Source organism: Ambystoma mexicanum, chromosome 11, assembly GCF_040938575.1.
Source record: "Ambystoma mexicanum isolate Mex_15411 chromosome 11, UKY_AmexF1_1, whole genome shotgun sequence".
In the NCBI taxonomy this organism is placed as follows: Eukaryota; Metazoa; Chordata; class Amphibia; order Caudata; family Ambystomatidae; genus Ambystoma; species Ambystoma mexicanum.
In genome coordinates this window covers 1438902350-1438923809 of record NC_090934.1, presented here as the reverse complement: position 1 = coordinate 1438923809, position 21460 = coordinate 1438902350, and the positions used below count along the sequence as shown (strand labels likewise).

General features: G+C 45.0%; 1 protein-coding gene across 4 annotated transcripts in view; it reads left to right on the top strand.

The window, feature by feature from the left end:
• Positions 1 to 21460, top strand: part of CHD2 (chromodomain helicase DNA binding protein 2) — a 1289637-nt gene that overhangs the window by 884051 nt on the left and 384126 nt on the right. For all 4 annotated transcript variants that reach the window (XM_069625070.1, XM_069625072.1, XM_069625071.1 and 1 more), the window contains one exon: positions 563 to 736. In XM_069625070.1, the coding sequence (XP_069481171.1) occupies positions 563 to 736 (174 nt within the window). The remainder of the gene's footprint in view (positions 1 to 562; positions 737 to 21460) is intronic.

Genomic DNA, 21460 nt, shown 5'->3' with positions numbered 1-21460 from the left:
CCTAGGGAGGGTCTCACAGAGAGGGCTCACCTTCCTTGACTCAAAGTGGGAGGCTCCCACTTGCAGAGAAGCAATGAATACCCTTTATTCATCACACTAGTCTCATGTGTCCACACTCGGTTCACTAACTAGGTTGGCCTCTCAGAGCCCTTCTACAGGTTTGGTTATGAAAATCCATCTGAATACAAATGCTTATTGTTGAGTTCATTCATCTACCGGATTCCATATCAAATACCTTTTGAGCCCTTGTGTGGCACTACCTTTTTGGAAATATTTTATCAATGTGATGATTTTTGTGGTATAGTCATCAAAGCAGCAATCCATTCTCTTTTACTGTAACTGATAGCTGCTGTTTTTTCAAGTTGGACATCCACTCCACACAGCCACTCTTTGATGCTTACCTTGAGTCAGAATCAGTCATGAAGCTTTGTTCTGATATTTTGTATCATAAACTTGCTCAAAATAAAATAAACTGATGTATAGTTTTCTAGTATGCTCTGTACTATTCCCGCAAAAGGCCTGCTGTTACGCCCCTGACTATCTTACATTTGTACCACTACAGGTGGCAAATTTTGCAACTATGGAAGATGAAGAGCCCGAACTGGAAGACCGCACCAAGAAAGATTGGGATGATATCATTCCTGAAGATCAGAGGAAAAAAATTGAGGATGAAGAAAGACAGAAGGAATTGGAGGAAATCTACATGCTGCCTCGAATCAGAAGTTTAAATAAAAAGGTACAGTTGAAGGCATTATGAGAGACTCCAGTCCTTTTACAAGGCGAAAGCCATTGCATGTGTAAATGTTCTTTCAAATTGTATGAAATTGGACCTCTTGATTTGCAGAACATGTTTGCACTTCTCTAAAGCTATACTACATGCCAAGCTGGAAACAATGCTTTAACACGATTAAGTTCTAGAGATTCTTGTACTGCCCTTTTAATATGGGCCTCTAAACAGGTGCTCAGTTGACTGCAGGCTCTTCTGAACTTTGTCAGGTTTGTATCGAACACCACAAGAATGTTAGAAATGTTTCTTAAGCCCTTTGCCCGGGGTGTGTAGCACATCTTTCTGACCAAGGGGTACCATTGATTGCCTCAAGCTCACGAGGCTATGTAAGTGGTAGTTTGGCAGAGCAGCCCAGGCCTAACTACTGGCGGTGGAGTGGGTGTCTAGCAACAAGCAATAAAACACTAAAGTAACAGGTAAGTAAACCTTGTAAATGTAACATAAATGTAATAAGCATTAATGAGCCTTTCCTAGAAGGGAAAATGCAATAAGTGAGTCTAACACTTTTCCTATCTGATCTATACAAGTTTAGAAGAGACCAAGGGAGGCCAGATGTGCTGATTTGGGCAGTCTTTGACAGGAAATACCTTTCTACTGAGAAATAGTCCAAACACGCACATTTAAGTCACCTGAGGGTGTAGGATGGGTATCATCTGATTTAGAGAAACTAAGAGTGTGATTTGACGTATATTAAGTGTTACATGTTTTGCTCCCTTTCTAAATAAAGCTTATATAAATGACTGAAATAAATTAATAATTATTTTATCAAGAAACCTTGAGTTTGTGTTTATTTGAATAACTGTACTGTGAATCTCTGTGTCAAACATTACTGCTCACATTGACCCCTTTTGAGATAAGCCTGGCTGCTCGACCACACTACCAACCTGTGTAGTTCAGACTTATACCAAAGGTTGAGTCCCTATTGCCAGGAGGTCAGGGTTGTTGTAGTGCACCCAAAGGGTTCTGCATACAATCTTGCCTAACAATTCTGATATTTAAGAAGGGGGACAGAAGTGACACTATGAATTATCGACCGATTTTGACCTTTTAAGATATGCTAGAACAGCCTATGTTACACCGGCTAGTCTTTTATAAAATCGATGGCGTAGCCACTTTGGACTGAATGGAAATCTTTGAGGCTGCAAATAAACTCAACCTGCTAAATTCATGGATATACAGATCATGAAGGGCCCCCTTCGAAGTTTACTGGGACATTACGAATGGTTTGAATGGCTCTGAAGAGAACACAAGCTAATAATTATCAAGCACAAGACCTATTTCTCCAAGATTAATTAAAGAACATCCAGCGTTTGAATGCCAAGTGTGGAAACATTCGAACATTTCAATTTTAGCTAATATTAGCTAAAATTGGAGGAAATGCAGGATGGAATAAGTCCAATGCAGTTCTCTCATACGTGATCCATAATTCGAGAATGACGGCTATAAATTAGCCTCGGACATAGATAACGCAAATATTGCCAGACGTACAGCACCATGCAAGGCCATCTACAAAGGGGTTACTCTGGGTCATGGCCTAGGAATAAGGGAGTGTATATTCTTTAATTGAATAAAGGCACTCCATGGACCTTCCTCCCACTACTCCCATTTTGGCTTGTGCAGTAATTACCTGTCAATTGCTCAAGGTTGCTAAGTAAGATGTCCACAATAGAAACCCTTAATGTTTGTTAGGGAGAATTCTCATTTATGTGCTAATTCTCTTCTACCTTAGAGACCCCAAGCTCTGTTGCTGGACTTTAGGACTTTTAATTTTTATCCTGGAGTGAGTGAGACCTTTTTATCATTCTCTCATGTATTTATCTCTGATTTGGACTCTGTGTTCCTTTTGGTTTTGGAGTCTGACAACCTCCATAGGCATCTTCTTTTTGTATTGTGACACACAGCACCCTCAGTGCAGTGTCACAGAGAAGTCCTTTAATTTCGCTTAATGTTTAAATACCTTCTCTTGGATAAACTACTGTTTTCAAGAGTAGTAAAGTGAAATTGACTTTACTTACCTTTTTCTCTTTGTAGACCCAGCACACACCATTTTACAGGGAGTGCTAGGGGGATACTTAGTATCCCCTTTTGTCTACTTTCTCATGTAACATTTTTGCTACCCTCACTAGAATTAATGGCTGGTTACATTGGTTTAATTTGTCCTACCATTGTGTGTTTTTACTGCAGGCTGCATTCGCAGCTGCAGTATTGCACCCATGGGTGCCCATTTTGTCAAAATGGCCCAGTCTTCTTTTTTCACCATTTCTTGCTTTTGAGGTCTTTCTTGGGTTTGGTCCCTTTGTTCGTTTTGTCTTTGGCGGGATTTACGGATGAAGCTCGCCTCTGGCTCCAGCATGTCTGGCAGGGCAGGAAGCGAGGGAGGTTCCCGAAACTCCCTGCGCTTAGTCTCCTTGGTTAAATGAATGCACCCAAAGGTGATTTGCTGGCTGTCCTTGGAGGACAGCTACCTTGCTGTGTGAGTGACAGCTAAGCTGCAAATGAATGGAAGGGACTTGCATAAAAGGGTGATCTTCTGCAAGGAAGGCAGAGTCGACCACTGGACGAAGGAACCGAAGAAAGATACTGGGAGAGAAGCTTGCTGCACATCCTGGACCTTGACTGGTGAAGCCCTGCTGCAGCGCTGGAGCTCCAACTTTTGTATCGACTAGAGAAGCTCGGAAAGGACAACTTCTTCCCTTGAGTTGCTGAGACCAACTGAGCCCAAGACAAGCTCGACCGGAACACCTCTCCCTGTACTACTTTGCTGCTGGAACCAAGTGCCAGGTGACAGGAACACCAGGAACGAGTGCATCCCTTTTAGCTAGACCCGAGCTCCAGGAAGATCCTAAGGACTCCCTCGAAGCAGGACAACCCAAGCCTGAGCCACCTCAACAGAGTGCTGATCCCCAGAAGCAGGGGGAGCCCACAAGGTGTCCAAGAACCGCAGTGGTGCTATTTGCGAATAGGTGAAACCGCGAAGTACGGCTGAGCTGGAGTAAGCCCATTGCTCCTCCCGACCTTCAAACCGTAGTGCAGGAGTCCCCAGAAGTCCTCCCTCTTGTCCCCACGACTGAGGCCCAGGACAACAGGATCTGCAGGACTACAACAGGAACAGAAGCCAGGTGGACTCTTTTGTTCAGACTCGGGGTACTGTGTAACTAGGGGTACTTACCTCTTGTTGTGTGTAGTTTGCTTGCTTTCACTGGAGACTTGCATTTGCTGCACTTTGCAGAGTTGCTTGCATCTTTTCTTTTCACAAGCCATCCAGCTTTTGGCCCAACAGTAATTCTTTTTCTACGAAACCTCTCTTTAACATTGTGCAAGACTTTTGGGCTATCTTCAAGAAGTGCCTCAGCTCCCCTAGACTTTGCTCAATTGACATTGGCTTTCCTGGCTCCCTTCAGACTCTTCTAACCCTCTGACTTTGTGTTTATCTGTCCCTCAAAAAGTCATAAATAATTTACTTGGATAGCTGGGAAAGGGTTGACCTATATTTCATTGGGGGATTGTGAAGTATTTACCTGTTTGGAGAAACTTGTTAACCTTTGTTTCCTTTGTTAACCTTTTCCTTTTACCATAGCGTCAGTAGTGCATTTAAGTGTAAAAAGTGATACATTAATGTCCACAGTGTCCTAGCAATTGAGGTCACCTCAGTGTAGGAAGTGTGTGTGCGACATCCCAAAAGGGTTTCTACTTACTGAACTGAACTGAAGGAGCATATTTTTTAAAGTACATTTTATTGTTGCATATGGCCCTTTGTAGAGAAGGCTTATTTTAAAACTGGCTGTTAAATTAATACATCATTATTTTAATCAAGAAACCTGGAGTATAAGTGTTATTTGAATACGTGTCACTGTGAATCTCTGTTGCACCTCTACATCTCACATTGACCCCTCTTGAGATAAGCCTGGCTGCTCAATCACTCTATCAACTTGTGTCGTACAGGCCTATACCAAAGGTTGGGTTACCTATTGCCAAGACGACAAGCCTGGTGTAGTCTCCCACAGGGTTACTACATACAATCTTGCCTAACCATGTTATGCCGCCCATGAAGTAAGATGCCAACCAATTGCCTATTGTAGAGATGTCTTATTTACTCATTAATTTAGGTTTGGTCTCAGGTGGAGCCATCAGATAGTTGTAAACAATGAAAGACGGACCCCTATACCTTCCATATGTATACAATTCCCTTATCCAATCCCTCAACCCTGTAGGTTTTTGTAACCAAGATTGTAGTGTGACGTCGGTAATTACGTGTTTTTCATTTGTAATTTGTTGTTCTGTATGTGAATCTCTGAGAGCTCTTGAGACTTTTGCACTTATATTCTATCCTTGCTTTATGTGGTTTGTCAATACAGCAGGCTTTGCCATTTACTTTGACTATTTCCGTTATTGGGTGCAGGATTTCCCAGCCTATCAGTCTGCTTCGACTGGGGCTTTCCAGTCTACCTTTACATATTCACCTTTGGGTGCCCTGCTAAGACCTCTGTTAGGCAAGATTGTATGCAGTACCCTTTGGGTGCACTAAAACAACCCTGACCTCATGACAATAGGAACCCAACCTTTGGTATAAATCTGTACTACACAGGTTGGCAGCAGGTTGAGCATCCAGGTTTATCTCAAAAGGGGTCAACGTGAGGTGGACGGGAGTTGCACAGAGATTCACAGTGACAAGTATTCAAATAAACTCTTACACACAAGGTTTCTTGATTAAACAATTATTGATTTATTTAACAGTCAGTTTGAGTAAGCCTTCTTCAGAAGGGGCAATATAATACCAACACACAAATACACTCCAAATTACACACTCTTTGTTTCTCTAAATCAGTAGGTACCTATTTGGGATGGCACACAGACACTTCCTACACCCTCAGGTGACTTAAATAGCTAGGACACTGTGGACATTAATATATCACTGTTGCATTTAGGGCACTACTTAGGAGGATGTCAAAGAAAAAGATGATTAGAATAAAACAAGAGATCTCACAAATATTCTGAAGCAGGTAAGTACTTTTGGTAACCCCCAATGTGCAAAGTAAGTGAACCCCTTCCTGGACGGAAGACAAAACACAATGCCAGTGGGACGAAGAGTCTTTCAGGGAGCCAGGCCAGGCCAAAGTCAATAGGGCAAAAGTCTAGGTGAGCTGAAGCAATTTTTGCAGGTAGGTAAAAGTCTTGCACAATGTTTTAGTAGTCTTTGTAGAAAAGAAGAAATCAAAGTAGGGCCACAGGCTTGTGAGGTAAAGAAGCTGTTAGCAACTCTACAGAAGTAACCAAGACAAGTCTCCACTGAGAACAAGTGAGGTTACACAACAAGAGGTAAGTTCTCTTGGACTTTACAGTACCTTTGCTTAGAAGAAAGAACGGTTCCTACTACTGTTTTTGTGCAGCTCTGCAGATCCTGTGTACCTGAGCCTCAGTTGTGGGGAAAAGAGGGAGGACGTCTGGAGGACGCCTGCACTGCAACGGGACGGTCGGCGACAGAAAAGGACGAAACTTCTATTCAGTGGCACTTCGCGGTTTCAGCTCCTTGCGTCTATGAAATTAGCATCAGCGCAGACTCTTGGCTATTGAGATGGGCTTTCCTTGCATCTGGGGTCCAGCACTATGTTGAGGTGGCTCAGACTCGGTCAGTCCTGTTTCCTGGGAGTCCAGAGATCTTCCTGGAGCTCTTGGCCAACTTAAAAGCAACACACACAATCTGGTGTTCCGCTCCCTGCCTGTTCGGTTCCAGCAGCAACTGCAGTGGAAATACAACAAGCTTCAAGAGGATGTCCAGGTGGCTTACTTTGGAGTTGATTGGTCCCACCAACTCAAGGTCAGAAGTCGTTCTTGCAGGGCTTCTCTAGTTGAGGCGAATTTGGAGATTCAGCACAGCACCAGGGCTTCACCGGGCAAACCAACGGTCCAGGAGTTGCAGCAGGTGTCTCTTCCAAGTTCTTCTTCGGATTCGATCGTCCAGTGGTCGACTCTGCCTTCCAAGCCCAAAAGCCTTGCCTTTTATGCAGGTTTTTCCCATTAATTCCAGCCTAGCTGTCAGTCACCCAGCATGGGGGCTGTCCTTGCCGGACAGCCAGCCGGCCAATCACCTGAGTGCATTTCTGTTTCCTAGGAGACTAAGCGCAAAGAGTTTCGGGCACCTCCCTCGCTTCCTGCCCCCGCCAGACACCCTGGAGCAAGAGGTGGGTTTCACTAGTGAGTCCCGCCAAAGACAAAATTAACAAAGGGACCAAACCTGATTTGGCGCACAGAGTAAATCTCAAGAAGGACCTTTCCACAAACGAATGGCGAAAAAAGATGACTGGGCCATTTTGACAAAAATGGCACCCTTGGGTGCTTTACTGCAGCTGCGAACGCAGCCCGCGTTAAAAGCACACCACGGTAGTTAAAAGTAAACCACTGCCACCAGCCATTCATCGAGGAAAGGGTAACATAAAAATGTTTCACAAGACGCTAGTCAAAGGGGATACTAAGTACCCCTCCAGCATCCTATTGTAAAATAGTGTGTGCTGGGTCTAGAAAGTTAAGTGCAAGTAAAGTCAGTTTCACTTCACTGCTCTTAGAAACAGGAGTTTATCCAAGAGAAGGTATTTAAACTTTTGGGAAATCTAAAAGACTTCCCTGCGCCACTGCACTGAAGGTGCTGTTTGACATAATGTAAAGATAATGCCAGTGGAGTTTGTCAGACTCCATACTTAACAAAGAAACAGAGTTAAAAAAAAATACATGAAAAAGTGGTGGGAAAAAGGGTCTCACTCTCTCCAGGTTAAAAATTGAAAGTCCTAAAATCCAGGAAAGTTTCTGGGGGTCTCTTAGGTAGAGAGGAATTAGCACATTTCTGAGAATTCTCCCTAACAAACTCTGAGGGCCTCATTATAATTTTGGCTGTGCAGGAAAGTGTCGGTAAAAGTGGCCACTTTTCTTGCACCACAAAAGCAACCGGTATTGCCGGTGCTAGCAATACCATCAATCCCCTCCATAGAGCCCGATGGGACTCTATGGAATGGTGATTTACCACTGTGGCCGGCACCTGGAATATCCCGGTAAAACCGGGATATCAGGCACCAGCAATGGTAGGTTTGTTTCCCGGTATCCCGCCGGAATTACCGACTGGATACCAGGAACCTTATGAGGGCCTAACACTTAACTTTTTAACAATTAGAAATGCTTTTCAAGGTACTGTATATAGTAATCAAGTGACTAAAGAAATAGAAGATGGCAAGTACTCCAGTCTTTGAGAACTAATAGGTTGAGAAGAAAGTTTGCAAACACCATACAAAACCTTAGAACTAAGGTTGTAACCTTAAAACGTCTTTCACTAGCTACAAGGGAAGGGGCTTATTGCCTTACAGTCACAGCTTCCAATTAATAAAATGCTGAAGACTTGGAGCCTCTTTTGGGCAGTCAAACAGGTAATTGTGTGTCAAAGTTCAGTAAAAACAAGAGCAACATTTTTAAACAGGCCCTCTCCCAATCCAACCAATTTAGGGAAAACCCAGGGGACATGCTACTAGGCCAGAACACCACCGTTCAAGGATAGGTAAGAGAGAGATGGGGCTAGGTCTGTACACCCATACAACCTTATGGAGACCGGGTGTTAGGTAAGATTTTAACTTTAGTGCTAAATCTCCCTCACTTGCGAGACCCCCAAAACTTTCAGCTGGACTTGTGAATAATTTTTTCTATACCCCAGTGAGTGGGAACCTTTTCCCACACTCAGAGATCATTTTACTCTTTTTATGGGTGTCATTTTTAAGACTCTCTATAGTGTCCTTGTAATTTTATCCCTTTTGACACCTTTTTTGATATATACCTTATATTGTTACAGGGTTGCCCTTTGAGGTCCCCTTTTACTTTCTCTGGCTACTTTTGTTAGAACTATAGTTCCAAAGGGTAGAAAGGATAGTTTTATCCTTCTACATGTTCTTTGGTGAAACCAGCACCTCCCACCTTATGTGGAGTGCTGGGGAGATGCATTGTATTCCCTTACTCACTATCACTGTAACATTCCTGTTACAGGGACACGTTTAACCTAAATGCCTGGTGGCACCATTTTTCCTAATTTGGTGTACTACTACCAGAGGCTGTTTTCACAGCGCTTGTAAAGGCAGCCAACATTGCCAGTTTTACCAACATGGCCCCTGTCGTCTTATCCTTACACTGACCTCCAGGGTGGATAAATCCTTTATTTAATTTGATCTTCGTTAGGAGACCTTGGTTAAGCCTGCCCAGGCTACGGAGTGTCCGTTAAGGCAGGAAGCGAGGGATGAGTCAAAAACTTTCCGCCCGTTTGTCTTCCAGCCTCCCTGCGAGATTCGATTTCAAACGCGGAGGCTGGCTGTCCCGAAATGACTGCCAACCCCCGTTAGGTAAGAATTGGTGCAGCCACACTGTGTGAGACTACAGAAGACTTATCTCATTGAAGACCATAGGTGTATTCAAATGTACCCAGCCAATCCAATACATCAAATTTAGGTTCAAACATATTCACTGCTTCTTTAGGCAGGCAAGGCCTCTGTGAACTAGTAAACCTTTTTCTTATTTCCATTTCATGCTGTATTTCTCTTTCTCTTAGTTGATGTTTGGTTTCAGCTTGGACATCTAGTTTCTTGAACTCCAACTCTAATCTTAGTCTCGCAAGTGAAATATACTCTGGGTTGTGTTTTGGACTTTGTGGGGTCCCGATGGGAAGTGACTGAGGTACAGGGGCAGGCTGTGGAAGAGGGTGGCTCCCTACTGGAGACCTCTCTCCCTCCTCTTGCAGATTGGAGTTTAACTCTAAACTAGCATCCTCATCATTATCTTCCACATGTTTTGGGTGAGTAGGTGTTACAGGCCTACTACCCAAGCTTTGGTGATTTAACACCTTGCAATCAATTTGCAGTTCTTTCCTTTCAGAGTCAGACCCCTAGTTTTACACATCTTTCAGTTGTTCTACTGTCAGGCAAGTCAGGGCTGATTCATTAGTTATCCATATTTGGCATGTTACAATTGCTTAACTTTTTGGTGGAGCTTAGCCTTGTGGCTGGTTATTTGGGCACAAGTATAACAAATAGTCAATGTAACCACTCTACGCCAATCCCACCGCCTGCCACCAGTGTTGGGTAAGAATTGGTGTAGTGACACTGGGTGAGACTACACTACACAACACTTATCTGCTTGGTATTAGGTATCCCACCCTTTGGTATAGGTCTGTACTACACAGGTTGGTAGTGTCACTGGGAAGCCAGGCATATCTCAAGAGGGGTAAATGTGAGCTGTAGAGCTGTATAGATGACATCTGTCAATACAAGTAACAAAGTAACACTTAAACTCAGGGTTTCAGTTATAAATTATTTATTGAACATCAGTTTTAATAAAACATTCTTTAAAAAGGCAATTGTTTGTAAATGTTCATGCAAACTTTGGAATTACTTTTCAGAATCAATAAAGCTGGTGAATACTCTTTGGAGATGTTAATACATTTCTCCTACACCCTGAAGTGACTTCAATAACAAGGATAGTATTGCTTTAATATATCGCACTAATATACTTTTTAGGTTTTGAGTTTCAGGAAGGAAGGGTTAAAGAAAATGTAAAGGTTAGAACAGGTTCTTGTAATGTGAGGACAACTGAATCATCCATTGAAATCTAGGTATGCCTTTACCAGCAGTTAACAGTATTCAACAAGCTACAACCTATGGAGGGAAAAACAATGCCAAAGTCAATGGATTCAGAAACATGCCTTTAGGGAGCCTGGACAGCCAAAGTTATTTGGACAAAGTCTCGAGTTTGATGCACTTCTTGGATAAAGTCTTTCACAAAGTCAGTTCAAAGGAAATCACTAAAGAAACACAAGCTGTTAGGCCTGTGTGAGTTGAAATCAACTCAGAAAGTTAAGCAAGTGCCAATCTCAAGTGAGACAGCATGACTTAAGGCAAGAAGGTAAGTACCCCCAAGCCCAAACAGTACCTCTGGTTAGAAGAAAAGTGGTCCAGCTGCATTCTGTCTTGCTACAGCCAAGCAGACCCTGGCCTCAGTCGTGGGGACAAGAGGGAGGACATCTGGAGGGATCCTGCAGCAGTATTCGGGAAAGTCGTCGGCAGCTACAGGATCTCTTCGATTCGGCAGAGTTTCAGCACTTGGTGAACAACACTGAAGCAGATCGAATAACTACGGTTGGACTTTCCTTGCTCCCTCGGTCCGGGACTCTGGGTCGGGATTTTCTGCTTCTGGAGTGTCCTTAGGAGGCTCCTGGAGCTTTTGGCAGGATTCGTTCTGCAGCAGACGTTTAACTCGGTTATGGACACTCGACCCCTGGCATTGGGCTTCTGTAGCAACACAGAAGCACAGCAAGTTGGGGATAGCACCAGAGTGGAGTTTGTCTCAGGGTTAGTTGGTCCCACTAACCCAAGGGAAGAAGTCGTCCCTTCCGGAGCTTCTCTGTCGATTGGAAAAAGGTCGGCACAGCAACAGCACTTCACTGGTACTTGGAGGCCCAGAAGTTTGCAGCAGGCTTCTCTTCATGGTTTCTTCGTCGGCCCCATCGTCATCCTCTACATCTGATGTGATGCTGCCAATCTGACGACGAACCGCTGCAGACAAAGGTAAGCAGCCCAGTGCGATTCAGATTGCACCGCAGCTGCCCATCTATGCCAGAAGTCCTCATCACACCGGCATCTACCTTCAACTAATTGCGATTGCCCTATTTTGCCCCAAAATTGCCATTCCCTACGAGGAATCTTCTCTAAAATGGCTGCCACAAGTGTTTGTATACACTCCGTATCCTAGCGACACTCTCGCCGTTTATTGGAACCAGCCCGCTATTTCCGAGGATCATTCCCGCCTACTCAAGGGACGACGTTAAAGGCACCTCGCCTGTCGGTGCCGTAGGCCGTGGCCCACGCACTATGCTCAATTTCTGAATTGCAAACTATTTCTGTGGATCTACGCGAGAACTGTACCGACTGCACTTTGCAACTGTATTGCCCGCAAGCCATCCACATTTCCTCTTTACCCTCCTGTGGCATCCGTCGCGCTTTACGCAGGTAACGGCCACCACGCCTACATCTTTTGTAACTGACACTGCTTACACCGTTACTATCACATGTATTGAATCGTGCAGTGATAATAGCTGAACCTACTGCACTTGTAATGATTTCTGACGTTTACTCATTAGCCGCACCATGTTTTGCTAAGACCCCAATCTTCTATAATGGTAGCCATCACCACCACCGTTGTCATGAGTCTATTGTCATGCGCCTAGCGTACATAGTGTACCCCGGGCAACCTCTCTGTTACGCATGATACCCCGCGTTGCTGACATCTAAAAAATGTATTACACATTCTCCAGCATTGGATCTTTCATGGATTCACATGCTTAGAATATTCCCCGTCGTCAGACTGGGACCCTTCGGTACACTTATAAAGCCGGTTTCCATAGGAAAAAATATCGACTTTTTTGTGTCCTATCCACGTAGTTTTGGGCTGCTTGGAGTTACAGGTAAGAAACTATTCCCTTCTGTATGCCTAGTCAAATACCGGACCTGCTCTCCTGCAGAAATCCAGGGCCACGCATGCAGCACTACAGTGCAGTGACTGGCCTGTTTGCATGCATACATAGTCTCTTGATCTGCCACACTTTTTAGCTACACCTGTCCTAAAGTGCTCTACTGTATGTATTTCTTCCCTATTATGCGCACCCCAGGCAAACCCTGTGGCTCCTCATTGCTTCTCTGGTCTTTAACCTACCTTGCTGCATCACTCGCCACCTACTGCCTTCCACCACCAATCCTGCACATGTTGCCTGAGTATCTGTCTCCGAATATGCTACGGTCAGGCAGTCACCCTCCTACCTTGCCACCCCTCCACAATGAACTCCCTCCCTTGGCTTGCTCATCCACTAGCCAACAGCACAGCTCCAGCACTGTAAACTTGCCCATGACATCTACTTACAATCCTTATCTGAACGCCCCTGCCCTATCGCTCAACCTATTCCCAATCAACCATGTGCCCTCCACGTCAGGAACTGCAGATTATGTTCCAGACTCACTCGCCCAGTCTGCCATTCTCCCCTCCACAACACCACATTAATTCCACCCCTGCCCATCTCAGCACACAGTACCAACACAAACACTCTGACCAAACCCACCATCTTGATTACGCCCCACACCAACACTAAGAAACCCCCTACCATTAATGAATCCTGCATTAAGGGTGCCCTGATCAATGCTAGATCGCTCCCTGCCCATGCATTGGACATTGCTGATCTCATTACAACCCAAGACCTAGACTTCCTAGTTATTACAGAGACCTGGTTAGATGCAGCCTCGGGACCCGCACTCTCTCTCGCCATCCCCAAAGACTATACTATCACCAAATGCAACCGCAATACCAACCAATCTAAGGGCGGTGGTGTTGCCTTTATTCATAAAAGTTCACTTGCTCTCAGAATTATCCCTAATCAACAGATCCACACAGCAGAGTTACTCTTGGTTAAGCTTCCTATTTCACCCAACCAAACCGCCACCATGCACCTGATTTACAGGCCCCCAGGACCTCCCACAAAATTCTCTGACAACATTACCTCCATCTTATCAGACAATACCAAGACTAACTCCAAAATTATTCCACTAGGGGATTTTAATTTGGGATTCCAAGATCCTAACGACCCTAAAGCTCTGAACACTGCCAACACTCTCTCTGACCTAGGATTCTCCCATCACATCTCCCAACCAACCCATATCAAGGGGAGAACCCTCGATTGGTTAACGGATCTGAACTGCAATATCAACCACATGACAAACTCTCGTTGCTCTTGGTCTGGCCACTATTTAATAACCTTCAACATTAAAGCCAATGATCTCTCTTCCAGTCAAGACATTACACCATCAATCTGCACCAGAAATAAAAAAGATATAACAAAGGAGAAACTGCTCCCCCCTCATCCTACCACTATTAAACAATGCCCCACTCACCTGCACTGATCCCACAGTGATAGTGGACACTTTTAATGGCAAAATACTCAAAACCATGAACTCCATCCCGCCATTTAAACTGTGCAAACCTAAACCTCGTGCACATCTCAATTCATGGTTCACACCACAACTGCGAGTGCTACGCAAAGACGAAAGAAACAGTGAATCCCGTTGGAAAAGTCACCCCTCTGATGCCAACAAGGACGACCTAATTATAGCATCCCTAAACTATAAAGAAGCAATCCTCCAAGCAAAAAAAGATTCTTATAGTAAGTGTATACTGCAAGCCAAATCTAACTCCAAAGAGCTCTTTCTGGTACTCAAAAACTTGAGTCACCGACCCTCCCCACACCCAGACACCTGTAACAAAGACAGCATATGGTGCTATAACATCTAAACAAGCACTCCTCAACAAAATCTCTACTCTTCAAACTAAAATTAATGCTAAAAACCTTCTCCTCCTGTAGGTATATCTACCCACTCTCCTCTCACCTTCAAACCATTCAGCTTCTCACCCCTATCTACTCTAGAGGTTGAAAACATCATTAACAAACTCAAATCGACAAATTGCCAAGGTGACACATGCCCAACTCCCATCATTAAGGAGTCCTCACATGAGCTAGCCCATTCATCACGGCACTCGTCAACACCTCATTTAGTACCGGCATTGTTCCTGATAACCTCAAGGATGCCTGGGTTATCCCCCTACTAAAGAAACCAACCCTTGACCCATGCATATCCACGAATTTCAGACAGATTACAACTGTTCCCTTCCTGATTAAAATACTTGATTGTGCAGCGTACCTGCAGATCCAGGACTATCTGGAAACTAACAAACTTCTAGGCCTCAGACAATTGTGCTTCCGTCCTAAACACAGAACAGAAACTGCCCTAATAGATCTTAAAACCCAAATCGAGGACTTAAAAGACAATGGAAAGCTGGCCCTCCTACTACTTCTAGACCTACCGGCAGCTTTCGACCAGGTGAACCATCAAATTCTCTGTCAGCACCTCAAATTGGCAGCCCACTTTTCAGAAAAGGCCACTACCTGGATTAGATCCTTCCTAGATAATAGATCCATGATGGTTTTCTCTCCCACCGCAGCCGCAGAACCATCTCCAGTACCGCGTGGGGTCCCCCAGGGATCTTGTGTCTCACCCACACTCTATAATGTGTTCACAAAACCGCTCTTCGATATTCTCGATTCTCTGGATATCATCTACACTAACTATGCAGATGATACCCAGCTACTCATCCCTATCACCAGTGACTAGACAACTGACACCAAAGCATTAAACGTTTATCTCGTCATTCAGGCTTGGATGGTTCAACATGAGCTTTGTCTTAACAATGATAAGAGAGCTCCTCATCCTGGGCTCCCATCACCGATTTAGCAGACTAGATCCCATTTTTAAATCCTTCATCCTTGATGGCAACACCATTAAAGTCGCCAACAACACCAAAACATTAGACATTGTCCTCGATTCTACCTTATTACTATCTAGACAAACTAATGCCTTTATCTCGGCGTCTGCTTACACGTGCAAACTCATCACAGCGTGCCGCCCCTTTCTCACCACTGCTAAATGCACTATCATGGCCATGGCTCTCGTCTTGGCTAAATTGGATTACTGCAATGCATTATACCTAGGCACCAGTCAACGTAACCTCAACAAGTTACAAATGACCCAAAATAACGCCATTAGGGCTGCTCTTAACATTCCCAGGAGCCAACACATATCAGACTGCAGATGAAGCCTACACTGGCTCTCGGTAGCACAATGAATCTCCCTCAAAACCTTAGCTCTCACGCACAAATGCTTGGCCAACCAAGCACCCATCTACCTGGCTAGCCGCTTCAATCCACCCACTTCTAACCGCCCTCAGAAAGCTGCCCAAGCACATTGTCTCTCTGTACCTAGATTTAAGCTTCAGACAGCTGGAGGCTCATGCTTCCCTGTCCTTGCTTCAAAACGCTGGAACTCACTACCCAACCCACTCAGAACAGAATCCTCATTCCTCTCCTTTAAAAGCAAAGCTAAACTATGGCTTATTGCTCAAGACACCAATACGCATCACCTTCCACTACTGTCCTAAATATTTTCATGTGATAACTAGATTCGCTGCACTGTTACCCCGTACTCTGTTGTTAATATAATGATCTGTATATTCTGTTCTATCCTGTATTATATTTTTTGTAAGTATGTCTCTTGGAAGTTCTACACTTTGTATTGATCTATAGTGCTCAGTTGTAATTAATGTATGCTTCTGATATATAATTAATGTATGCTGTTGTGATGTTGTAAACCAAGATATGGGTCCAGATGCCTGTGGGCCAGGTGCACTATACCAATAAAATAAAATACAAGTACAAATCCAGTGATCGACTCTGACTCTAGTCCCAAAACCCTCACCTTTTAAGCAAGTTTTCCCACTCATGCACAGTCTAGGCTGTCAATCACATTTTTAGGACAGCCAGCCAGCCAATCAGGACTGGTTGCGTTCAGGCACTCCTAGAGACAAAGGACAGGGGAATTTCGGGACCCTCCCTCACATCCTGTCCTTCCAGACACACTGAAGCCAGGGGCGGACTTCAGGGCTCAAGGCCGCCAAAGGGAAAACACACAAAGGGCTCCAATCTGTCTCAACGCACAGAGTAAAAGCCCAGAAAGACCTCACAAACAGCAAATGGCGAAAAAAGAAGACCGGGCCAATTTGACAAAATGGACACCCATGCGTGCTGTACTGCAGCTGAGGGTTCAGCCTGCGGTAGAAAAGCACAATCGTAGTAAAAATTATACCACTGCCTGTTAGGGAGAATTCTGAAAAATGTGCCAATTCCCTTCACCTTAGAGACCCCCAGCAACTTTGCTGGATTTTGAGGATTTGATTTTTTTACCTGGAGAGAGTGTGAGCCTTTTTCCCACTCTCTCATGTATTTTGATGTTTGTTTTACTTCTGTGTTTTCTTTGGTTATGGAGTTTAAACAACTCCATAGGGATCATCTTTTCATTTGTGTTACACAGCACTCTCAGCGCAGTGGCACAGGGAAGCCTTTCGGGCTTTGCCAAGGTTTAAATACCTTCTCTGGGATAAACTACTGTTTCCCAGAGTAAGTAAAGTGAAATTGACTTTACTAGTCTTTTACATTCCTAGACCCAGCACACCCAATCTTACAATAGAGTGCTGGAGGGGTTATTTAGTATCCCCTGTGTCTAGATACTCATGTAGCAGTCAAATGCTGCCCTTTCCTCTCAGAATGGCTGGTGGCAGTGATTTTACAACAAACTACCATGATTTTTCCCAACTGCGAACTATTCGTTGCTCCGGTAACGTTAAATCGCAGGAGCCATGTTTTTCAAGATGGCGTCTGAGCCCCCTCTGTAAAAACAGGTCCCGGTCTTCTTTTTTCGCCATTTCTTTGTGGAAAGGTCCTTCTAGAGTTTGTTTCTGCGTGCCAAACCTACTTTGGTCTATTTGTTCCATCACCTTTGGCAGGCTTCAGGAGTGAAGACCGCCTCTGGCGCCCCAGTGTCTGGGGTGGGCAGGAAGTGAGGGAGGTGCCTGAAACTCCCTGTGCTTAGTCTCCTAGGAGACCCAAATGCACTCTGTGCTGATTGTCCAGTAAGGACAGCCACCCTGCTTGGTGAGTGACAGCTAGGCTGGAATGAATGCGAGAGAACTGAATAAAAGGCGAGTCTCTTGGCTTGGAATGCAGAGTTGACCACTGGAACGAAAGAACCGAAGACGAGCTGGAAGAGGTCGGCTGCTGCAACTCCTGGACCGTTGGTTTCCCCGGTGAAGCGCTGCTGCAGGTCCGAATCGCCAAGTTCATCTCGACAGGGAAGCCCTGCTAAGGACGACTTCTCCCTTTTGAGTTGGTGGGACCAATCAAATTGACAGTAAGCAACCTGGATACCTATCTCGGAGCTGTTTGCATTTTCCTCAGAGTGCTGCAGGAAACCGTATAACCAGGGAGAGGGACACAAGTTTGTGTGCGTTACTTACAGCCACTGGAATTGAAGTTTGCCAGTTGCAAGCTTTTTTGACCAGTGCCGTGCAGGAGTCCCCCGACATCCTCCCTATTGTCCCCACGACTGAGGCACAGGAACAGCAGGATCTGCAGGAACAGACGTCATCAGCTGCATCTTTTTCTTCATTGTAAAGTACTGTGAAATCAGACTGAGAGTACTTGCCTCTTGCTGTGAAAGTGCTTGAAACTTTTGCAACTCGCAGGCCTAATCAGCTTGTGACCCAACATAGCATTCTTCTTTTTACAAACTACTTCTGAGAACTTGTACAGAGACTTTTCCGTTGAGCTACCAAAACCGTGTTATCCTATCAAATACTTTAGCCCATTGACTTTGGCCTAACATTTTGCATTGAATTAACTCTCTGGTGAACTCAAAATATCTACACTATCTAAGAATAATTGTAACCTTTCATGTTCTAATAATCTTTGCCTTTTATTCCTCTTGAAAAGTATTCTGAAATGGTATTGAAGTATATTTGTGGGTTATATAACTGCCTCCTTATGAATGTTTTATAACTGACAGATTTATCAAAGAAATCTTGAGTGTAAGAGTTTATTTGAACACCTGTGATTCTAGACCTCTGTGTAACCTAATTACTGCTCACATTCCCCTCTTGAGATAAGCCTGGCTGCTCAGCTCCGCTACCAAAACTGTGTAGTACAGACTTATACCAAAGGTTGGTTTGCTTACACCTGTAGTCATAGTTGTGTGTAGTGGTTCCAGAGGGTACTGCATACAAACTCTGCCCAACACTGCCACCAGCCATTTAAAGGAGTGAGGGTAACAAAAATGTTACATGAGAAAGTAGGATAAGGGGCTACTAAGTAACCCCCAGCACTCCACATAAGATGGTGTGCTGGACCTACAAATAAAAAAGTTAAGTAAAATCAATTTTACCTTACTATTCTTGGGAACTGTAATATTGCACTGAAGGTGCTGCGTGTCACCATACAAAAAGAAGGTGCCTATGGAGTTTGTCAGACTCCAAAAACAGTGAAAACATAAAATCGAAATAGGAGAAAAACACATCAGAGAGTGAGAAAAAGGTCCCACTCACTGAGTTGTTAAAACTGAAAAGTCGTAAGTGCAGTGAAAGAGCGGGGGGTCTCTAAATTGGGAGGATTTTAGCACAGAAATGAACATTCTCCCCAACCACCCCCCGCACATTTGAATGTTGCATGTCTGTTCTATGTTGGAACACAGCCAATCAAAGTCCGATCCTGGAAGCTGAAGAGGTAGTCGACAACTGGAACCAAATGAAGAAAACTCAGCTGAGACGATTTCTGACTTTTGCTACTTATGTGCCTATCCTGACCTGCCTATTGAACACTAGACCATAGTGATGCTCCGCCCCCCGTACCCGCCCCCGCCTGCCCTGAAACACTCATGCTCCAAGGATAGGAGAAAGACTTCTAAGGATTGGGCCTTTTGCCTACAAAAGAGAACACGTGTTTTCAAGTTTACTTACTTGGATAAGAGTTGGTTGGTAACTGTAACTCTGAGAGTGAGCAGTTATAAAAGTTGTTACTTAATTTGAATGTTTTCTGCCAGTCTGAAAAGTGTGTATATATATATATATATATATATATATATATATATATATATGGTTATTTTACTTGCATGTGAAATGGTTGTTCCTTTTCCCAAAATTAATGCTTTTGCTTCACTATTTATTTCAGAATATTAGTTTCTGATGCTTGTTAATCTGCTTACAATCACATGCTGTGCATATAGTCCGACATCCAGTGGTCACCGCAGAGTATTCCATCTTGTCTTTCGAGAATCGAAAGGGGACGTCGACTTTGGCGTACCTGTAACACTATCCCTCCATGACGTGTAGTGTACCCAAAATCACTCACCATCAAGGTCCCTCAGATTGTTTTTTTCCGCCCAGCATACTGGTCGCCTTAAGCGGAGCTCGTCAGAGACATTGCCAATTGTCCCTTCGGCCTTTGGTCGAATAGTTTATATAAATACTTAAGATCACCCTATCCGTCCCTCATTTCGACGGCTGTCCAGATCTCCGCCAAAAACTTCAAACAGACCTTCGACGGACGGTGATCTAGTCGGCGCTGCCGATCACGTGGTCGGCCTACACAGTAGTGAGAGTGGGGTCGGCGTGGACATTTCTGTACAACCTGAGAATGCCTTTCCCTTTCCTCCCTCTTTCCTCTTTGGTCTTTGTCACTCTACCTATCCTCAGCTGTGGAGAGGACTCCATTTAGGTTTTGCCCCATTTGAAAAGTCAAATTTCCTTGGCGAGATGAGCATAAATGGTGTAACTGTTGCTTGCCCCTCGATCACAATGAAGTCAGCGGCATGGCTTGCAAGCTCGTCCGCCCTAAAACATTGAAGGAGCGCTGAGTCAAGCAGTGGGCGGCCTACTGGATGTCGAAGGCCGAGTCATCTCCTGCTGCCGCAGCCACCAAATGTGATGGTGGCAATAGTGACCAACATACCTCCGAACCAGATGTAGTTGACCTTTCGACAGAGCTATCCCACTCTGCATCATCTGTCCCCGGCCCACCAGGCACGGCTCAGGCACATATACACCCCAGCGACAAAGACAAACATTTACAAAGCACTAAGCACACAACCCTCAGTCATTCTTCGACCAAGTCGCAGAAGACTTTGACGTCAACGGGTACACTGGAGGTTCCGGCTTTACCCGCCGACCGTCAAGATCGGCAGCCCTCCCCGCAGCCGCAGATGCGCCTAGCGACCGGCCCTCAAAAACAAAAGGCGCTATTTCTAATATTACAAGTTCCGTCGAGACGCATCGCAAGAAGACAAGGCCCCGGCCCCGCCGAAGAAGGCGTTTGCAGAAGACAAAGCACCGGTCCCGCCGAAGAAGGTGTTTGCCGAAGACAAGGCCCCGGCCCCGCCAAAGAAGGCGTTTGCCGAAGACAAGGCCACGCCTCTGCCGAAGAAGGCTTTGCCGGAAACTGCACAATCGCAGGCTGAAGCTACACGCCTCCTGCCTGCGGAGAACGTTGCCGACAGCATAGAGATAATTATTTCCCAGTGTCAGCACTCAGAGGCGGCAGTCAAGTGATTCACCAAGGCCTACGGGAAAAGCCAAGGATCCGTTGAAACTCAGGGATAGTCCTAGAGGAGTAGTGGAACCCTCCGGCAAGCAGATGGAGAAGAACAGGGGCGCGCCACTTCTGCCGGTCCCCGGGAGGAGTTTTCGGAGGGCGACATTCTTAAAGAGAAGCCACTGGCCAGCCAGGCTATTCCTCGCCTCAGCTCGATTAAAAAGCGTCTGGCTCCCTCGTTATCAACACCTGCTTTCACAAGAGGTGTCAATCCGAGGATAGAAAAGCTTTTTCGGCCTTCCCCTCGGATCTCCTTTATATCAGAGGTCACTCCACCCCAGACTCCCTGGTGTGGTGGTGACCACTACAAGAAAGCAGGCAGGGGTTCCGCTGTCAACCGGCGAGGCACCCCTTGACAAAAAAGGTAAAAGGCTTTACGCCCTTGGGAAGAGGGTCACGGCCGCAGCAGCTTTTTCAACACGCATCACCAACAATACCACCTTGTTAGCCAGCTAGGCGGACGCTCAGTGGGCCTTGTTACAAGAAGGCCTACAGGAGGTTCCTGAACCTCTACGGACTGGTCTCCTGGCCACAGTGACCGAGCGCAGACAAGTGAACCAAAGTATACTTAAGAACACTTTGTATTC